The 22,100-nt window shown below is 36.7% G+C and overlaps 1 protein-coding gene across 1 annotated transcript in view; it reads right to left on the bottom strand.

Moving 5' to 3' along the window:
* Nucleotides 1-3,926: 3,926 nt before the first annotated feature.
* LOC148951345 (uncharacterized) overlaps nt 3,927-22,100 on the bottom strand; it is a 77,926-nt gene continuing 59,752 nt past the window's right edge. The window contains exons 12-13 of the mRNA XM_089091074.1: nt 9,278-9,510; nt 3,927-4,060 (exon numbers count right to left, since the gene is read on the bottom strand). Coding sequence (XP_088947200.1) covers nt 4,009-4,060; nt 9,278-9,510 — 285 coding nt within the window. The 3' untranslated portion in view covers nt 3,927-4,008. The remainder of the gene's footprint in view (nt 4,061-9,277; nt 9,511-22,100) is intronic.

Below are 22,100 nucleotides of genomic sequence, written 5' to 3'. Positions count from 1 at the left end.
AATATGTTATGCATAGAAGAAATATTATGAAAAATCCTTCTTGTATAGTGAAGCTACCAACATAAAAATATTCGGCACAGCAATTTTCCTGCGGGCCTTTGCTGTCAAGCCTTTAGGCCACATGCCGGCGTGCCGAAATCTTTACGGTGGTCAATGCGTTTTCAAAGGTTTTGGCCTGGCTTTGAGAACTAGCTATGGGTTAATTTTGTACATTACTAAATTGTGGTAAAATTAGGAATCATGTTTCTTGTTTTCTAGTATATCTCATTAGAAACGCTTGCAAAATTCATAAATTAAAATGATAATGGATAATGTTTCCCAAGTGGAAAAGGCTTACAGACAGACTGAGCTTGACTCAAATCCATGCATTGGTTCGACTAAATTACTTAGTGAAAGGATAACCTTTCACTAGGATTACCTCTTGCAATAATCCCCAAATAGTGAAGCGATCTTAATGAAGATCACGCCATGAAAATTCAGTATATAAGAGAACCCTAATGTAGACAGTTTGAAGCTGTAGATAAATAATGTAGTTTTTTTTTTTTTTTTTTTTTTTTTTTTTTTTTTTTTTGCCAGAAAAAATATCACGGATGCGTGTGTTTATTTTTTCTCCAAGGGACTATAGTATTGAACCAATGGTCTTGTAAGATCGGGAGAGGGCCCATTCGAACGGAAATTAAAAGTTCTAGTGCCCTTTGTAAGTTACCAAAAAGATTGGAGGGCAACTAGCCCCCTGCCGAGTTCCTTTTTTTCCAAAGATGTCCAATCAAATTTTGAGAAAGCCATTTGGTTCAGCATAGTTTAAAGGTCCAATAACTATGCCTCTGGAGATGACATAACCCCCACAGCACCTGGGCAAAGGACTATACGTTATATCATTTGTGGGGATTCTCCACGGGGCGAATTATCCGTAGGGAGGAAATTTTCTGTGAATTTCTGAATTCTTTCTATTTGTCTTACTGTCTCTTTGGCTGGTCATGTGAAGAGAATGTTTTGGGGAATGCCCTGGGGAAACATTTTCAGCGGGGAGGGAATTGTCTGGGCTCATTTTCCAGTGGTGATGGGGTATTTTCCAGGGATCAATTTTTCATGGGAGAATTTTCCGCTGGAAGAATTCTATGGAGGGATTTTCCACGGAGGTGGGATTTCCGGTATGATTTGAAAAATGACCAGAAATTAGCCTAATTAAAAACTTTTTTTTAAATGAAAGTAAGGAGAATTTTCTAGAAGGAATTGTCCGGGGGCAATTTTGTTTCCCCGGGGGATTCCTACCTCTATACGCTAAAATTTGACTTTTTGTCCTAATTCTTTAGAAAATCTCCTGAAACCCAAGGGCCGTTTAACTGGAATAAGAAGCTTTTTTAAAGCACTACAAAACTTTAGCGTAAAGATAGCGAGGCGTTGAGGACGAGGCAGAACCCCCCACCTCATATACGGAATTATCTGTCTTTTTTTCAATTTTTAATGTTGCTCATTACATAGGACTAAGTCACTTTCATTGTGATTAAAATGAATGAAGCTGTGACTAGATTTTGGTGGAAGAGGAGCGTGCATAGCTGTGTTGGTCTGTGATGGCTTGTTGCTGTGTTAAATTCTTATAGCATCATTTCTTTCTTCTTAAAGAGTAACAGTCATTATCATCACAAACTAAAATTTTTGGAAATACGTGTGGGCTGACAGGAAAGAAGAACATTTTGGTGAAATAAAACAAAATGTATCGAAAAGAGGATTGAAATAGCGCTGAATCAGGTAAATTACTATCCCATAATGTTTTCTATTTCAAAAAGGGTAAGAAGGTAGACAATCTGCTAAAGACTACTTGCTAAATTTTGTAAGGGTGAGGGGCGGAAGAGATGATAGTAGCCCTAGCCCAATATAAATTTGTCCTAGCCAAAAGTATGAAAAAAGCTATTTTTAAACGAGTTTTGCCTGAGTCATTGGTTGCATTATTAAATAAAAATATAATTGTTGATAACTAAGAAACGTCGACAGCAATGAAAGGAAGTATGATAATCTGATTAAGCGGCTCAATAGTAACCGAAACTCAAAAAACCGGAATTTTGATACCCATAGATACATCAATAGAATCATATTTTTATGCTGATTTCAAATATATAATTATGTTTATAATATATCATAGATCATAATCCATCAAATATATATTAAAGTTTTATCATGTTTAGTCTCGCCCATCAAAAGTTAGGCGCCAGAGGATACGAGACTTATTTTCGAAAAAAGGGGGAAACAACCTCTAAAAGTTATAGAACTTTAACGTAAATAATACCATCAGATTTGAAATATTTTAAGGCCATATTGTAGAAATTTCCAGACTCTATCTTCATAATCGTGGAATTTTGTATTTTTTTGCCGTAAGAAATATCACGGATGCGTCTTTATTTGTTTTTTTTTGTTTTATGTTTGTTTGTTTGCTGTTTTTTTTATTTTCCAAGGGGTGATCGTATCGATCGAGTAGTCCTAGAATATCGTAAGAGGGCTTATTTGAACGAAAGTTAAAAGTTCTAGTGCCCTTTTTAAGTGACCAAAAAAATAGGAGGATAGCTTGGCCCCCTCCCACGTTAATTTTTTTTCCAAAGTCACCCAATAAAAATTTTGAGATAACCATTTTGTTCAGCATAGTCGAAAATCTAATAAATATGTCTTTGAGGATGACTTAATCCCCCACAGTTGCCGGAGGAAGGGCTGGAAGTTATGAACTTTGCCCATTTTTTAAATATAGTATTGGTTAATGGGAAGTATAAAGACGTTTCAGGAGGGATTTTTTTATGAGGGGCGGGGGTGTTGGAGGAGGGGGTTACGGGTGAGGATCCTTCCATGGAGGATGTTTCCTTGGGGGAAGGGACATTTCTATGAAGGGGGCGCCGGATTTCCCAGCATTATTTAAAAAACAATCAGAAATTAAATAAAAAAAACTAGTTTTTTTAAGTGAAAGTAAGGAGCAACATTAAAACTTAAAACAAACAGAAATTATTACGTATATGAGGGGGTTCACCCCCTAGTCAATACCTAGCCCTTTCCGCTAAAGTATTTTTTAGTAGTTTCAAAAGAGCTATCTATTCTAATTAACTTTGAAATTCGAACTTTAGCATCAAGAGCCAGGTATCGACTAGGGGACAAACTCCTTAATATACGTAATAAAACATACGAATATAGAAGTTCGTTACGTAAGTTAATTCGTAGGTTACGTCAGAACAAAATTTCGAGAAAACCATTTAGCCAAAAAAGTAAAATTATATGCAAATTTCGTTTTAATTATTCATGTACGGTGAGCCAAAATCAAAGCTGTATTAATTCAAAAACGTTCAGAAATTAAATAAAAAAAATAAGTTTTTTTTAACTGAAAGTAAGGAGTAACGCTAAAACATAAAACGCACAGTAATTAGTCCGTATATGAAAGGGGCTCTCCCCTCCTCAACGCCTCGCTCTTTATGCTGAAGTTTGACTCTGTCTTACAACTTTATTTTTCAAAACAATAAAAAACTTTAGCGTAAAGAGCGAGGCGTTGAGGAGGGGGCAGCCCCTTTCATATACAGAATAATTTCCGTTCGTTTTAAGTTTTAATGTCGCTCCTTACTTTCAGTTAAAAAAAATCTTATTTTCTAGTGTTCTTTTAGTTCTAAATATATCCTAGAGCTATACCTGAGACCATCAGAGGAGAGGGGTGTGTCGTTAGAAAAACGACCATGATATTTGGAAATAGCATAAAATAAAGGATTTAATGGTACTGTTCATTTTCTAATGTTTCCTTCAGAAGAACTGCTAAATTACAGTTTTACTAGGCTTGGTGCTCTATTGAGTGTTTAGTAGCAGTAGTATTAATATAAGAAATAAAAGGCAATCAAACCTGTAGTAAGATACAATAGAATTCCTTCAGAAAAGAAAATAATTGGGTAATCCAACAATAATTTACTGAAACGACTAGCATAAAATTTTCGAGATCAATTTATACATAAGACCAGATAAACTTTCAAATTCATAGCAGGTCTGGTGTTACACTTCTGTTGTAGTAATCTGTTCTGACGAGAGTTCTTTTGCTTTGGACCTGAAAAAATAATATATAAAGTTCAAATTTATTGAAAAATGGCTAGCAAACAGTCCTTAGGAGCCAGATCCCTATTGTAAGGCAGTCAACTTTTTATCAGTCAATTTAAAGCTCGAAAAAGAAAGCAAAATAGTTGTTCATCAAATGTAAAAATAACAAACAAAGCGGGTAGTGGGATAATCTAAGTAGAAGTGATTCATTTTCTTGATTAGTTAAGATACACCGCTCTTCAATCGTATAACGTACGTGCGAAAGGAGAATTGCTAGTGAGTCTAGGTGGTAGTCAAGATCTAATGAAATAATAAATTTCAGGGAATAAAAGTTCTGTAATAGGACTTTGAAATAAATTTTTTACAACAAGTGTGTGCAAGCTTGTCTGAGGATGAGAGCTACATAGTGCTTTCACTGTCCCTGATTTCTTAGGGATTTCACCAAAAGAAAATAATGTCTCCAAGAAAATCGAAGCTTCAAAAATCAGAGTCTTACTTGCCGTTTGGTACAATTTCTGTAGTAAGTTCTATATTGTAAGATTTGATAACAATCGCTAATGCCTCTTCACCTGGTGTTCATTTTCTCAGTTTTGTGCTGGATCAAGAGAAACATTCACTAGTCAGTTCTTGGAAGGATTCCTAACATGGAAAGGTTCAACAGTGTTTGTAATTCTCGTTAATCGATATATATAAATTGGAATGGTGTTTCTCTTGGTTCAACATTGTTTGATTCACGGAAAAAAGCTTCTGCTGCTATAAACCAGCTCCTGGAGTCCAGGTCAGATATCTTTCAGCTTAAAAGATTTAGGGTGAATTTTGATTTCAGTATGTTTTTGCCAGGCTCAGTAAAAAAAAAAATGATGTGTAACCTAGCTGTGGGTAGACCATATTAAACTGAATTATTACACATCAAAGGATAATCTCACAGAATAGTCTTCTTTGTTTCTTTACTGGAAGCCCGGAATTTGGTTAATCACTCGTGTCTGGCTTTAAATTCAATTTTGAGTAAATCGTCTATGCGTTAAGGGTCGAACACAACAAAAATTTGACGAAATGGAATCACGGGATTTTTTTTTGTTTTATTTCAAGAAAAATATTTCAATTTTTGTTTTCCGTGTTTTCCTTTGGTAATTTTATATAATTGGTAAACGTCTTTTTGTTGAGGGTTGTTAGTAGAGTAGACGTCTGGTAGAAGTTGATGCATCTTAACCCGTGTAAAAGTCCAATGAAATAGCTTTTCCTATGTTTTAGAAATTCAAAGAAATGCTGGAAACACTTAAGAACAGGGAATTCATAGAATACTAGAGGGATTTCTGCTCCAAAATTGAAAATTCGATGATGATTTTCAATAATATTGTAGCAAAGCTGATCAGCAGAAATAGTCAATTGGTGATAGTTTGCAAATGTATTCGCTACTCAGTTCATTTTTGCACCTCATATGCAAGTAAAACGCCTCATACAATTTGTATTATTTGTTAAAATTTCAGTAGGGTAATTCAATTTTACACTCCCAATTTTAAAACCAGAATTACGTGTAGTTTACCATAATTCTGAAAAATTCTCTATTATAACAAAGGACGAAGACTACACTGCCTTTCATTCATTTAATTTGTGTTTCAATGAGCGCATTTTATTGTAAATCTTGTTTTAGTTTTATATGTGCTTTGCTGAGGACGGCCCTTGGATATACAGCCAAAATATTGATTTAGGGTAAATATTTTTTATTGTCTTCCCCATTGTTTTACCTGTTGCTGTTTGTATTCTCTGTGCATGATATATAATATTGACATGTCAAGACATAGAACCAGTTTCTATGGGGATATGAAAGTTTTTTTTTATTTTCCCAAGAGAGAAATCCCTTTCCTCCCTATGTGTAGATACATTATCTTTTGACATATAATTCTCTTGGCCAAGGATATCTCTATTTTCTCATTCCCTATTATTTTTTTTATCTGAATTCTATTTTATCTCCACAAACAAATGTAATGTTCCTGACTTTCCAAACTTGAAAGAAGAAGCACTGGGTCCAGCCCTTAGAATAGTTCTGAAAATCAATAAGAGATCACTTTTAGTACGTAATATTAGGGTTGACTCAGTACAGTTGGCATCACCCCCATCAACAAAGAGAAAACTTACCGTCCACCATAGGCTTATGAGGGTCAATTCTCAAGCCTTCCAAATCAGCTTCCCGAAGTTTAGCCTTATACTAGTCTTTAGTAAACTTATGCTAGAAGTTTAGCATTATACACACGGTTCTAGCTCCACTTCCCCTGAAAGTTTCAACTTAATTGTCTTAAGATTCCCTGGGATATTGCAGATACGCCATTTTGACAACCTGAGGTGCACATAGTGTATTGTGATTCAGTTCACAGTAACTAAAGAAAAACACAGCTGATTAAGTAAGCATATAGAATGAAGTGGAGGTAGAACAAACAAAGTGTTAAGTTCGACTTTTGCGGCGACGAAATGTTGATATTGAAGTGGCTTCGTTAAAGCCAATAATGAAAGCTTTCGTTTGTATGTATTTGGCTTTTGCCATCTCTGTGTGGTAAATGCTAGGATTCGCTGATATCCCAACATATGACCTTTCACTTAACTTTTCTTGCCTTTTTTCTAGATCTCAGAAATGTAAAAAAAAAAATTGTGAAAAACGTACTACAGAGTAAATAAGAAATTAAACCAAACCAAAAAGACTAAAATTCATGTAACTTAATCCAAGGAGTTTAAACCTTATTTTTGAAAAATAAAACGTTTATTTGGGAATTTACGACACTGAGGCTATGTTTTGATTTGTAAAGAAGAAAGTATAGGTTGTTTATTGTTATTTTTGTTTCTTTGATTCACTATAAAATCAAACTAGGCGTCACACCAGCGTCACTAGCCAAAATATTGGGGGGGGGAATGAATTTTACCGACTGATTTGGATGATATTGCTAATAAGGGATTAGGTCTGGTTGATATATATTATTTTATATATTCAATTCTTTATATTTTATTATTATATATATTAAATATCAACATATACCAAGAGTAATGATAAACGAAAATGAAGAACAAAGAAATTTGCTATTAGAACACTTGCGAAAACGACAATTACAACGAGTCAAACACAAAATTGAAGAACAAAGAAATACGCGATTTACAGAAAAGCGATAGCGAGAATTATAACGAGTTAAAAACGAAAGTGAAGAGAAAAAATATACGGTTGCAAGACATGCGACAAAGAGGATCAGAACGAATAAAAATGAAAATGAGGAATAAGGAAGTATGTGGTTAGAAGATATAAGACAGCGAGAAAAAAGAAATATGCGGTTAGAATATGAGCGACAATAAGAATCAGAACGTGTCAAAATGAAAGTGAAAACCCAAGAATTGTACGGTTAGCAAACATCCGAAAGCGAGTATCAGAACGTGTCAAAAATGAAAGTGATGAACAACGAATTGTGCAGTTAGAAGACAAGCGACAGCGAGAATCAAAACGAGTCCAAATGAAAGTGAAAAAGAAATAAATTTTACGTAGAAGAACAACGCCATCGTAATCTTTGATGCCAACAAATCGTGGCGCAAAACCCAGTACAAAACTACAAAGATGTCGTAAACTACGCAAGTGTTAATTACAAGTCATTGGGACCTTTTAACGTTGCATCTGTTCACTGTGGAGTCATTTTCCCGAGGAAAGAGTAACAAAGCTTATTTATTTGGAGCTTGCTGCTTGCTTGGTCAAATTACATTGCCACCTCCACAATTTCCAAATTAATTGGCTCTCTAAGGAGTTTCAAAAACAAATCCGAAACTTGAACTCATGTTTTGCTTTAGGTTCATTCAACATAAGCGATAATCGGTAGTCATAATGTTTTCAACTTCAAAGTAGCTGGACAAATTTATCACAAAATCAATTTAGGGGTACATCCATCATAAACCCCTGGAAGGTGATTTTGAACCACCTTCATATAACCAAATTTACTTTTTAGACTCCGGTGAGCCTGTTGAAAAGCACCTTGCACATTCTTTAAATTATGGGATCTCTTGTAATCTAATCGATCTCTTAGAAGAAATATTGCGAGGCACAAACAACAATACCAAAGTTTACATAAAAATACTAGAAGTGGAGGATGATGTAAATTAACCTACCGCATCACTGGGACAACAGCCTTAGTTAAAAGACAAGCGGCAATGAGATTCAAAATGCTTTGCTTCAGGTTTTGTTATGTTTGTTGTTAATGAATAAACCCTTTCATTCTTAAAAAAAAAAAAAAAAAAGCCTGCTGCTTGTCACCGGTTTTTCCGGTACTATATATATATATATATATATATATATATATATATATATATATATATATATATATATATATATATATATATATATATATATATATATATATATATATATATATATAAAATATATATATATATATATATTAATTATTTTTATTAATTATTAATTATTTATATATATTAATTTAACTAAAAAGCCTGCTGCTTGTCACCGGTTTTTCCGGTACTATATATATATATATATATATATATATATATATATATATATATATATATATATATATATATATATATATATATATATATATACATGTATATATGTATATATGTATATATGTATATATATATGTATGTATATATATATATATATATATATATATATATATATATATATATATATATGTATATATTTATATATATATAATATATATATGTCCGCAAATTGGTGAACGTTGACATTCGCCGGGTAATGTCCAAAATACCTTTTTCTCTTCTTTCTCTTCTTGATTTTGTCAGCGTTGCCAGTCAACTTTTTCAAATTGATGCAAGGTTTGATGATGACAGGTTAGGTTATATTAGATTAGGTTAGGCTAGGTTAGCTTAGGCAAGACCCATTTCTGATATTTATAACCAAACTTTACCTAATTTATTCTAACCTAATCTAAACTAACATAGTCTAACCTATCCTAACTTTAACTTTTACCATCATAGCTTGTATAAGACTGAAAAAGCTGATTCGCAAAGCTAACTGGATCAAAGCAGAGAAAAAGAAATTTTGGACCTTTACGGTAACGTATATATATATATATATACATATATATATATATATATATATATATATATATATATATATATATATATATATATATATATATATATATATATATATATATATATATATATATATATATATATATTGCAAATTTCATATTAGATATCCTATTATACTTACTCTGTACTGGAGGGCAATTGAACGTTGGTTGATTCATAGGAATGTACTTCGTAGTGACCATAATAGTCATTGTGGTAAGCTATTTGATTGGTCGAACTGCTATCTGAATAGCAAGATGGCGAATATGCTTGTCCATCTACATAGTCACCCCTTCGATAGTATGTATTGTACTCAAAATCGCTTCTTGCCAAGCCAGATGGATCTGAAGGGCAAGCCGTCACAGTAACAGGGTACTAAAAACAAAATTTCATAAAAATTAAATATACATTATATGTATATATATATATATATATTCATCCCTTTTTTTGCCTATCAAAGTTGATCGTTCTTCTGGGAAAAAAAAATGCAAAATTCCACATTTGTGAAGCCTCTACAATAGGGTTCTCTTATATGCTGAATCTGAGAGTAGTTTTCATTGCGATCGCTAATTCTCGATGAGAGCGGCTGCCCCCTTTTCAGCCCTCCACTCTTTACGCTAAAATTTCATAGTGCTTTAATAATATTTCTTTCACTGAATCAGTGTACCTTTCTTAAGCACTAGATTTTAAAGAATAAGATCAAAAAGTCAAAAATTCAGTGTAAAGAGCGGGGAGATTTGGAGGGAGAAGCTCCCTCATATAGGATAAGCTCCCTCGTACAGGAGAAGCTCCCTACAGACCAATTTTCGTTCGTTCCAAGTTTTAATGTCGTTCTTTACTTTCAAATGAAAAACTCACTTTTTTTCACTCTAACGTAATTTTTGTTCGTTTGGAATAGCATACCTAAGGTTAAACGAAATACGAGAAGGACTATCACCCCCTGAAATGCGATTTTAAATCAAAATCTAACTTTTACATAGCAATACTTCGAGAAAAAGAGCTCCTTCAGTGGATTTAACTTTCGAAATAAACTATAATTATCCAAAATGAACATTAATGCACTGATGCACAATTTTACACCACCGTACTAATATTATCAAGACTCAAATGAATAAACTTAGGAAAAAAAGCTTTAAAATAAACGTTAATATTAACCGTTCATTTTGAATGGACTATATGCATCTTTAAGACTGGATCTGCTACCTTGCGGCGCTACTGACTCTGAAATTAGAAAGCTGAATATATAGATTTTAGATAATTCTGAATCAACTGGTTGTCTCAGAACTTGCAATTGATGGCTTTTTGACACTCTTTTAGTCATAATTGTTGTTTTGCACGAGATAATGGTAGAAACCATGTTTTGCTGTGGTACAATCATTTTTGCTGCTTGAAAATGTCATTAAAGCTTTCTATTTTCTTTTTAATGAGCCTTCTCCCTATATCCAAGGACCCTTGGTTTTATATTGTCACCATTTGGAAGAAAAACAACAAATAAACACGCATCCGTGATCATCATTCTCGAAAAAAAAGTCCAAAATCTCTGATATATTGCTATTTTGTATATTGTTATCAAAAACACTTTTTTTTTAAGTTTTGGTTGTTATTAGCACGAGTCACTCTTTACTTACAATTCCTTACCATGAACCATTTAATATAAAAAAAAACATGATATTTCCATTTAAACATCGATAAAAACGTCTTGTTAGCAGTTATATCCTGTGTCCTTGTAAGTTCTTTGACGGCCTTTATGATCCTCTCTCCCCCCTTACCTCTATACTTTTTGTGCCAGGAAGCATGGAAATAAAACTTTTTATGTTACAAAGAAAACTTTTTTTGCAAAAGAGGGAAGATACCATCCCGTGGCATCCATATTCAGGATTATTTCAAAATAAGCTGTATTAACCCTCCTCCTTCCCTCAGACCCACTTCTATGTTTATCTGATGGCTCGTAGGAATCTAGAAATCCAGGGATAAAATGAACTTTTTGAGGCATCAGGCACACCTGTCTCCCTCCCCATCTAAACAATCACTCAGCCTACCTCATCGATAATAGTCGATGCGTAATTATTCATCAGTGAGCATGATTTTATCAAACGCCAAGAGAATCAACTTAGATAAATGAAGCTTTAAAATAAATATTTATATTAAATTTATATTTTAAATGGACTGTGTCACACTTTAAGAACGTTTGCACCATGTCACAGAGCAGGCACGTACGCAGGAACTTGTTTCGGGGGGAGCAAATCCTTCAAAATAGAGGATAAAAGGCACATTATATTACGTAACATCTACAAAAACCAAAAGCACACATATCAAGAAATAGTGACTCCCTCTATATTGCAAATTGCAGCCTACGAGCAGAGCTAAGAGCAAACGTTTCCAGAATCTCATCCACTGATATAGAAAATCTCGATTGACATTCAAAAGTGCCAAGCCATTTAGTCACTCTTCATCCATTCGGCTGCGGAGATAGGTTTTTAGCCTTTTCATTGAAGAAATGACCTCTCAACACAGGCCGTAGAAGTGGGAATGACACAGAAAATGCGGAGTAAAATATGGACGTTGGGAAATATGCCTCGCTCACACTCAGCCAGGCTCTGCACTGCCGTCTCTGGAAAAAGACAGGGAGCTACTTTCAGCCACTTAGCCCGCCATAGTTGATGCTCAGCCTTCACAGCCGACTCCGAGCTTGTTAGATCTGAGGCATATAACTTGATCAGTTCTTTAACATCGCAAATAGGATCTTTTACGACAAAAGATGGCAGGATTTCGCTGAGGCCTTTCCGGATAACTTTTTGCTTTGTGAATCGAGATTCAAGTGATTGTATGGGTTGGTCCACGAATGGGATGAAAAGGGAAACTCGATAGTAAAATTCTACGTGCTTTTCTGCCGCTATATCATGTGGAATGTTGACGACATTTGTCTTTCGTGGTATGGCAATGGTGATTTGCAGTTCTTGGCATACGCACGTGACTTTCGAAAACAGCTGACCTAACTACTCCTAACCTTATTTCGTGGATCTTGAAACATTTCTGTCACACTTTCGACACACTGAATACACATATCCATATCGATGTTTTCTGACTGCAGCTGCTTAGACAAATTCAGTGTGTACCCCAGAAAATTTTTTTTCACAATAAGGGCCACTATATAGTCCAAGCTTAGGATGTTATTGAGCAGACTTCTGGCTTTTGATGTCGCCACGGAGTCCCCATTTGTCTCTATGTCTTCTAGGGTCTTAAATATCGGAACAACTAACTGCTTTGATATCTGTATCGTATCGTGTCTTTCAACCCATCGAGTTCCGCACACTCCTTTCAGATTGACATCAATGTAAGTTTTTAAGACAGCGCTTCGCTTGGCACTGAGGTATGAACTCGTATCCACGATTTTTCTTCTCGAAAAAAAGCGAAATTCCAGATTCGTAGATGGAAGCTCGAATGCTCTACAACAGGGTTCTCTGCTGTTCAGAAGGCGATGATGAGATTTTCATCAAAATTACTATTCCTTCGGGGGTTGTTTCCTCGCTTTTCTAAAATAAAGCAAATATTCTCAGGTTCGAAGCCAGATCCAACATTTTACCAAATCTAAGGGGGGAGGGGCAAAAAATGTTTAAACCCAGGCCTATGATGTCATGGGAAAGTCCCATCAGTGGTGGGAATTCCCGTTCTATTTTTGTTTCATGATTCCCTAATGTTCCACTCGCAGATAAAGTTCAGTTTTTTTTATTCCATGAAACTCTATTTCTACATACTGGAACAAAAAACATAAGTGGACTAATAAGGGGATAAAGAAACTAAGTAAGAGGTTAATGTCTCTTTTCTATGCAGCAAAAGGGTCAGTAGCCACATCCTTGCTGAGGCAATTCACCTCCTCTTTATTGAAGGCTATGACAATTAAATCACTAAGCCTTTGTCACCACAGGCCGTGCGTAGAAATGTTTTCACATGTTTCTTGGTGCTGAACAATCTTTCTTTCGTCACAGAAGTAACCGCAAGAGTAAGAGTCATATCAATAATTTTAATAAATTTGCTGAAGGTTCATTGTAGCTTGGAAAGTTCGGACCGAACTTCTAAAACATAGGACAGGTGAATCAGGTCGATTGAAGAAGTGATTTCACTGTCCCAGCTTGTAAGGGGAGGGATAGATTGTTGATCCCAAACGTTGGGTAGAAACTACAGGAATTTCGATTTTCTCTTTTTCCAGAATCTGGATATTCTGGGTCCAGTACATACAAACTTTTGTACAGGCCGGTGTTTCCCGCGAAGCGTGCGTCAGTTTCGCTGATGAATCAGTCAATTGGAGAATAGTGAAGAATAGCATCGTCATTCTAATGGTCAGCACTACTGGAAGAGCTCCTTCTCACTCTGGCTGAGAGAACAAAGTAATCAATAAGGATTTGGAAAGGTCTGTCTCACCTTGGTCGCTGAGAGGTGTTTTTCTTCGGCCGGTATTCCCATTGATGATGCTTCGACCGGTATCTAACGACCGATGAATACCGGCCAAGCAGAATTTGCCTGTTTGATAGTCCATCAAGCTTAACTTAGTTGCTTAGATTAGTCGAAGAACTTTCAAGTAGTCAATATTTGGATGCTGTGGCGCACATGATTCTGAAAGGATCGGGCAAAGTGGTTTTTCCATCACAACCAAGCAACGTAGAAACGGGATAGTAAAAACGCAATCCCTTAAACCTTTGACCTCAGCTGTTATTTTAGAATTGGTTCACTGCTCAGAAAGCACATCAAGAACTCGATTGATTGGTTTCATCTTAAGTCCTATCTTGCAAATAGACTTCAGTAGCTCTATTGGTGTCTACTAGCCTGTCTAACTCAAGAGCCTACAGCCCAACTTCTTTCTGAGCTCTGAAGAGTAAATCATAGCGCGTAGGACATAGGGTTAAATACATGTAAAGTGACTGCGTCACTCTAAAAAATCCAACGACTCTTTTTCTTTTCCTTGATCGTTTGGATTGGGACCAAATTCAGCCTATTTGAGTGACAATGACTCCCGGTTTACTCAAGGACTGGAGAAGAAGGAATTATCTTTGGAAAAAGTGGAAAGCTTCTTCTCTAGTTCGTCACCTGGATGAATATAAGAGTTACAGAAATGTATTTAAATGAATTATTCGCCTTACTAAGTCTGATTTTTATTTTAGGAAGTTTTCTGACTGTGGAAAAGAAGTTAGGAAAACCCGGAAACTTATTAATTCAGTTCTTAAACCTGGTCCTCCCAAATAAGTTTTTCCACAAATTCTTAATCAACGGCCAGCTGGTATCCGGCAGAAATGTCGAAGAAAGTCAACTAGCGTCTTATTTCTCTGCTGTTGGGAAAACCACAGTTTATTTCTGCTCTCTGTTTTTGTGAGTAGGTGCTTTTCAATTTTATGTTCTTAAATGATTAACAATTTAAATACTTAAAAGTCTTGTTTCGTAATCCCCCTCTTTTAAAGGCCGTGTAGCCTTTTTGGGGGATTTGTGATTGTGCTATTAAATTGTTTTTGTTGTTTGTTTTTGTTTCTTTTTTTAATATAAATCTTATCTTAAATCAATGGATATAGACCGCTTGTGCTACATGTTGATGCCAGACTTCGACCTGCACGCCATTGAAATGCCCCACTTGTCGCAAAAAATTCATCATAACACTAAGCAACACATCGACCCAGATTTAGATTTTTCCGAAGAACCAGTTCCTTAATGTCTAAAGTTAATGACCGGGCATTTAGCTTTTCCATATGGTCTCTAATTGTTTTTGTCCTACACTTAGCCAAAGGCGATATCAATTGTATGACAAAACTTAGCTGTCCTTTTTTCAATACGTCTTTGGACTTATCATAGGCAGCGCAATAGCGCTGCCTAAGTAAAGCAAGATGTTGGCACAATGTATTATTTTTTTCTTGGTCTTAGACCAGGGCAGTCTTAGACCCCCGCCACGCCCATCATTCCCCCAAACACATTCAATCAAAATTTTGAGATAGCAATTTTGTTCAGCGTAATTGATTTCCGGATATAAATTATGTTTTTGAGGAGGACACTCCCCCACAACCCTCAGGGCAAGGGTTTTAAGTTATGCCCTGGGGGCATATAAGAATGATGTTGGCACAATTAATTATTTCTTGTTTTTTCCTTTAGACCAGGACACTTTGTATCGAAGAAGTTGTCGTAGAAACTTCGCAAATGGGTCACTCGATTGGAAATTGGAGTGGCTTATGCCCTTTTTAATGATCAAAAGTGATTGCGAGGCGATTAACACCCCTTCCAAAGCCATCGATTTCCCAACCATTTCCAGGCAAAGATTTGAGATAACCATTTTATTCGGCGTAGTTGATTTCCAGATAGAAAATATGTTTTTGAGGAGGACACTCGCCCACAACCCCCAGGGCGAGGGTTTTAAGTTATGCCTTGGGGGTATATAAAAACGACGTTGGCACAATGTATTATTTTTTTCCTTTAGACCAGGGCACTTCGTATCGAAGAAGTTGTCCTAGAAACTTCGAAAAGGGCTAATTCAATTTGAAATCGGAGTGGCTTGTGCCCTTTTTAATAGTCGAAAGTTAATGGAAGGCAACTAACACCCCGTCCACGCCCACCATTTCCCGAAACACATCCAATCAAAATTCTGAGATAGCCATTTTGTTCAGCGTAGTTGATTCCCAGATAGAAATTATGTTTTTGAGGAGGACACTCCCCACAGCCCTCAGGGCAAGGGTAGTACGTTATGCCCTGGGTTTATATAAGGTTCTTATAGAAAGCGTTGTCGTAGAAAATTCAAAAAAGGCTCATTCGATTGGAAATTCAAAGGGCTAGTGCCCTTTTTTATAGTTGAAAGTGATTGGGGGGCGACTAACCCCCCTCTCACGTCCACCTTTTCCCCGAACATATGCAATCAAAATTTTTATATAGCCATTTTGTTCAACGTTGTTGAAAGTTTTGTAAACTAGGTTTTTGAGGATGAAAGACCCCCGACAGCCCTTAAGGCAAGGGTTGTAAGCTATGTCCTGGGGATATATAAGGTTCTTATAGAAAACATTGTAGCATAAACTTCAAAAAGGGCTCATTCGATTGGAAATTGAAATGGCTAGTGTCCTTTTCAATAGTCGAAAGTGACTGGAAGGCAACTAACACCCCTTCCACGCCCACCATTTCCCCAAACTCATCCAATCAAAATTTTGAGATAGCCTTTTTGTTCCGCGCAATTTAAAGTTCAAGAAATCATACCTTTGAGCAGGGCTCTCCCCCCACAGTCTTCAGGGCAAGGGTTATAAGTTATGCCCTGGGGGCGTGTAAGTTTTTGCCCTGGGGGCATATAAGGTTTTTATAGATAGAGTAGTCGTAAAAACTTTAAAAGGGGCTCATTCAATTGGAAATTGAGAGGGCTAGTTCCCTTTTTAATAGTTGAGTGATTGGAGGGTAACTAACCCCCTTCTCACGCCCACCATTCCCCCAAACACATCTAATCAAAATTTTCAGATAGCCATTTTGTTCAACGTTGCAGAAAGTTCTGGAAATTTGGTCTTTGTGGATGACAACACCCCCCCCCCCCCCAGCCCTCAGAGAATGGGTTGTAAGTTATGCCCTGGGGGCATATAAGGTTTTTATTGAAAGCGTTGTTGTAGAAACTTCAAAAGGGCTCATTAGATTGGAAATTGAAAGGGCTATTGCCTTTTTAATAGTTGAAAGTGATTGGAGAGCGACTAAAACCCCTCTCACGCCCACCATTTACCCAAACACATCCAATCAAAATTTTAAGATAGCAGTTTTGTTTAGCGTAGCTGAACGTTCTAGATATTAGGTCTGACAGGATGAAAACAACCCTCACAGCTCTTCGGGTCAGGGTTTTAATTTCTGCCATGGGGGCATATAAGGTGTTAATAGGAATTGTTGTCGTAGAAACTCAAAAAGGGCTAATTCGATTGGAAATTGAAAGGCCTGGTGCCCTTTTTAATAGTCGAAAGTAATCGGAAGGCTTAACATTTTCATAGTAAAGATCGATGTGGGTATAATTTATTATTTTTTGGTTGTTGTTGTTGTTTAGACCAGGGCACTTTTTATCGAAGGAGCTGTCGTAGGAACTTCGAAAAGGGCTCATTCGATTGAAATAGAAAGGGTTGATGCCCTTTTTAATAGTCAAAAGTGATTGGAGGGAAACTAATCTCCGTCCCACGCCCACCCTCCCATTTGGCTTCATGTTTAAAAACTAAATGTTGCCATAAGATTAAATCAAAATGCACTGTGTTAATGCTAATTCCCAATAAGGCATCTCAGCAGTATCTCAAGAACGGCTGAGGGTATTATGTTCAAACTGTCGGGGCTACTTCTGCTTTTAAAATTTAACCAAATCAAAATAGTGTCAAAATCAGAAAAACTTATTTTGTGGAAAAAGTTTTTTTAATTAATTTCTGTTATTTTTATATTGACAAAGTCTTTTCAGGGAAAAAGAAAATAATACTTTAAATCTCTTCGGTTTTTAAGACTTTGTAGTTCGGCCTGATAATTGTGCGCCATTGACAAATTTTCAGCAATTTTTATCACCATACACTCTTTTAAAAATCTGGACACAAATAGTGCTGATTAATTCAGTTGCATACCTCCTCTAGTTGACCTGAAATGGAAAACTTGCTACCATTCGCAAACAAATCTCTTTACTTTCTTTGATAGCTTGGATCCACTTACGCTATTTTGATTTGGTGAAATTTTAAGAGCATAAGTAGCCACGAAAGTTTGAGCATAATGCTCTTATTCGTTCTTGGGATACTGCGGAGATACGTTATTGGGATTTGGTACTAACAAAGTGAAATTTGAATTAATCTTTAGGCAACATTTAGTTTTTAAACATAATGGGCAAATGGGAGGGTGTGCTTGGGAGGGTGGGAGTGGAAGGGGGATTAGTTGCCCTCCAATCACTTTCGACTATTAAAAAGAGCATCAGCCCTTTCTATTTTCAATCGAATGAGAACTTTTCGAAGTTCCCACGACAACTCCTTCGATACGAAGTGCCCTGGTCTAAACAGCAACAACCACAAAAAATATCACTAATCACTTTCGTCCATTAAAAAGGGTACTAGCCCTTTGAATTTCAAATCGAATGAGCCTTTTTTCAAGTTTCTACGACAAAGAGTTCAATAAAAACCTTATATGCCCCCAAGGCATAACTTATAACACCTGCCCTGAAGACTGTGGGGAGAGTGTCCTGCTCAAAGGTATAATTTCCTGAACTTTGAACTGTGTGGAACAAAATGGCTATCTCAAAATTTTTATTGGATGTGTTTGGCAAAATAGTGGGCGTGAGAGGGCCTTAGTCGCTCTCCAATCACTTTCAACTATTAAAAAGGCTTTAGCCCTTTCAATTTCCAATTGAATGAGCCCTGTTGAAGTTTCTGCGCTTTCAATAAAAACCTTATACGCCCCCAGGGCATATCTTACAGCCCTTTCCCTGAGGGTTGTCATCCTCAAAGACCTAATTTCCTTATTTCAAAAGGCACTAGCCTTTTGAATTTCCAATCGAATAATCCTTTTTTAAAGTTTCTACAACAGCACCTTCTATAAAAAACCTTATATGCCCCAAGGCATAACTTACAACTCTTGCCATAAGGGCTGTGGGGGACTGTCCTCAAGAACATAAGTTCTATCTGGAAATCAACTACGCTGAACAAAATGGCTATCTTAAAATTTTGATTGGATGTATTTCGAGAAATGGTGGGCGTGGAAGGAGTGTTAGTCGCCTTCCAATCAATTTCGAATATTAAAAAGGGCAAAAGCCACTCCAATTTCCAATTGAATGAGCCCTTTTAGAAGTTTCAACTTCTTCGATACGACAACCTCTTCGATACAAAGGACAACTTCTTCGATACGAAGTGCCCTACTCTAAAGGAAAAAATTAATAAATAATATATTGTGCCAACATCTTTCTTATAAGCCCCCAGCGCATAACTTAAAACCCTTGCCCTGGGGGTTGTGGGGGAGTTTCCTCCTCTTTACTTAGTCCCCGTTTCTTGTCTCGTTCTTGAGTGTCCCCGTTTTTAACTTAGGCAGCGCGATCGCACTGCCTATGATTTATACAACAACTTTCTATATAAACCTTATATGCACCCAGGGCATAATTTACAACCCTTTCAATGAGGGCTCTGAGGGGGGTTATCTTCCTAAAAGACATAATTTCCAGAACGTTCAACTACGGTTGAACAAAACGGATATCTTAAAATTTTGATTGGATGTGTTTTGAAAAATGGTGGGCGTGAGAAGGGCGTTACTCGCTATTTAATCACTTTCAACTATTAAAAAAGGCACTGGTTCTTTCAATTTTAAATTGAATGAAGCCCTTTGATATTTGTACAACAACACTTTCGATAAAAACTTTATATTCCCCAGCGCACAACTTACAAACCTTGCACTGAGGACCCCGTGATGTTTATAACTCTAAAAGACTTAATTTTAAGAACTTTTAACAGCGTTGAACAAAATAGATACCTCAAAATTTTTATTCAATGTGTTTGGGAAAATGGTGGACGGGAGAGGGGCGTTACTCGCTATCCAATCCCTTAGAACTAGTAAAAAAGGCACTAGCCCTTTCAATTTCCAATTGAATGAGCCCTTTTGAAGTTTCTATGACAACGGTTTCAATAAAAAATTTATATGCCCCCATGGCATAACTCACAACCCTTGCCCTGAAGACTGTGAGGAGAGGGTTTGTCATCCAAGACCTAATTTCCAAAACTTTCAACTACGTTGAATAAAATGGCTATATCAAAATTTTGATTGGATGTGTTTGGGGAAATGATGGGCGTGGGGGGGGAGTGGGGTTAGTTGCCCTTCAATCACTTTCGATTATTAAAAAGGGCACTAGCCCTTTCAATTTCCAATCGAATGAGCCCTTTTTGAAGTTTCTATGACAACGCCTTCTATAAAAACCTTATCTGCCCCCAGGGCATAACTTACAACCTTTGCCCTGAGCGCTCTGGGGGAGTGTCCTCCTCAAAAAAATAATTTATATATGGAAATCAACTACGCTGAACAAACTGGCTATCTCAAAATTTTATTGGATGTGTTTGGGGGAATGATGGGCGTAGGGGGGGGGGGGCTAGTTGCCCTCCAATCATATTTGACTATCAAAATGTGCACTAGCCCTTCGAATTTGCAATCAAATGAGCCTCTTTTGAATTTTCTACGACAAAGCCTTCAATAAAAACCATACATGTCCCCAGGGCATAACTTAAAACCCTTGCCCTGAAGGCTGTGGGGGAGTGTCTTCCTAAAAACATATTTTCTAACTGAAAGTTGACTGCGCGTAAAAAAATGGCTATCTCCAAAGTTTGATTGAATGGGTCAGGAGGACTTATGGGCGTGGGGAGGGCTAGTTGCCCTCCAATTACTTTAGACAATTAAAAAGCGCACTAGCCCTTTGAATTTCTGATTAAATGAGCTGGTTTTTAAGTTTTTACGACAACGCTTTCTATAAAAACCTTATATTCCCTCAGGGAAAACTTAAAACCCTTGCCCTAAGGGTTGTGGGGGAGTTTCCTCCTCAAAAATATATTTTCTGTCCGGAAATCAACTACGCTGAACAAAATGGTTATCTCAAAATTTTGATTTGATGTGTTTGGGGAAATGATGGGCGTGGGGGGGGATAGTTGCCCTCAAATCACTTTTGACTATTGAAAAGGGCACTAGCCACTCCAATTTCCAATCGAATGAGCCCTTTTCGAAGTTTCTACGACAAATCCTTTGATACGAAGTGCCCGGATATGGAGAAAAAAAAAACACATTGTGCCCACATCGTTCTTTACTTAGGCAACGCTAGGGTGCTGCCTATGGTAGTCGGGAACTTTGAGGGCCTTATCTATGTTTCAGGCTCTCTCGAAGCTTAAGATTCATGCGTTTTCAAAATGAATTTAATAGTTTACCTTTTACCAGAAAACCTTTAGTTTTACTGAGAAAACAATAGTCTTTGAATAGTAGACCCCGAAGCCGCACCGAAAAGTCGGCGGCGCGCCGCCGAAAAAAAGACGGCGGCGCGCCGCGGATTCTAGCAGCGACGGCGTCACTAATACGCCGCCGTTTTTTTGTTTTTCTCTCTCTTTTTTGGTTATCGATATCGACCTCCGGGCTTCAACCGTCATCCCGGCTAATCTGTTTCTTAAAGATAAATACTGTCATCTTGGGCTCGACATGTATATCGGTTCGTAGGAAGAAGAAAAAGAAATTTTTCTTGAAACAAAAATTCTACCTTCCACTTTAAAATTCTGTTCATTTTTCTTTCTGATTTTTTCGGATGAAAAGAGGTAGATAAAAGAGCATTAGGCAATTCAGGATGTTATCATAGGCAGCACAATCGCGCTGCCTAAGTAAAGAACAATGTTGGCACAATGTATCATTATTTTTTTTCATACCAGGGCAATTCGTATGGAAGGAGTTGTCGTAGAAGCTTCGAAAAGGGTTCATTCGATTGGAAATTGGAATAGCTAGTGCCCTTTTCAATAGTCCAAAGGGATTGAAAGGCAGCTAACATCCCTTCCAAGCCCAACATTTCCCCAAACACATCCAATCAAAATTTTAAGACAGCCATTTTGTTCAGAGTAACTGATTTCCAAAGAGAAAATATGTTTTTTGAGGAGGTTACTTCCCCACAAGCCTGAGGGCAAGGGTTTTGTAGTTATACCCTGGCGGTATATAATAACGCTGTTGGCACAATGTATTATTTATTGTTTTTTCCTTTCGACCAGGGCACTTCATATCGAAGAAGTTGTCGCAGAAACTTCGGAAAGGGCTTATTAAATAACAAATTCGAGGGGCTTGTGCTCTTTTTAATAGTCGAAAGTGATTGGAAGGCAACTAACACCCGTACCAAGCCCATCATTTCCCGAAACACATCCAAACAAAATTTTGAGATAGCCGTTTTGTTTAACGTTGTAGAAAGTTCTGGAAATTAGGTCTTAGAGGATGACAACCACCCTCACAGCCCTTAGGGTAAG

The sequence above is a fragment of the Artemia sp. Qi Xiang Cuo genome, chromosome 6, assembly GCF_049724085.1.
Source record: "Artemia sp. Qi Xiang Cuo chromosome 6, ASM4972408v1, whole genome shotgun sequence".
Taxonomy (NCBI): Eukaryota; Metazoa; Arthropoda; class Branchiopoda; order Anostraca; family Artemiidae; genus Artemia; species Artemia sp. Qi Xiang Cuo.
The sequence above is the reverse complement of the archived record's forward strand: the minus strand, read 5'-3'. Positions and strand labels throughout refer to the sequence as shown.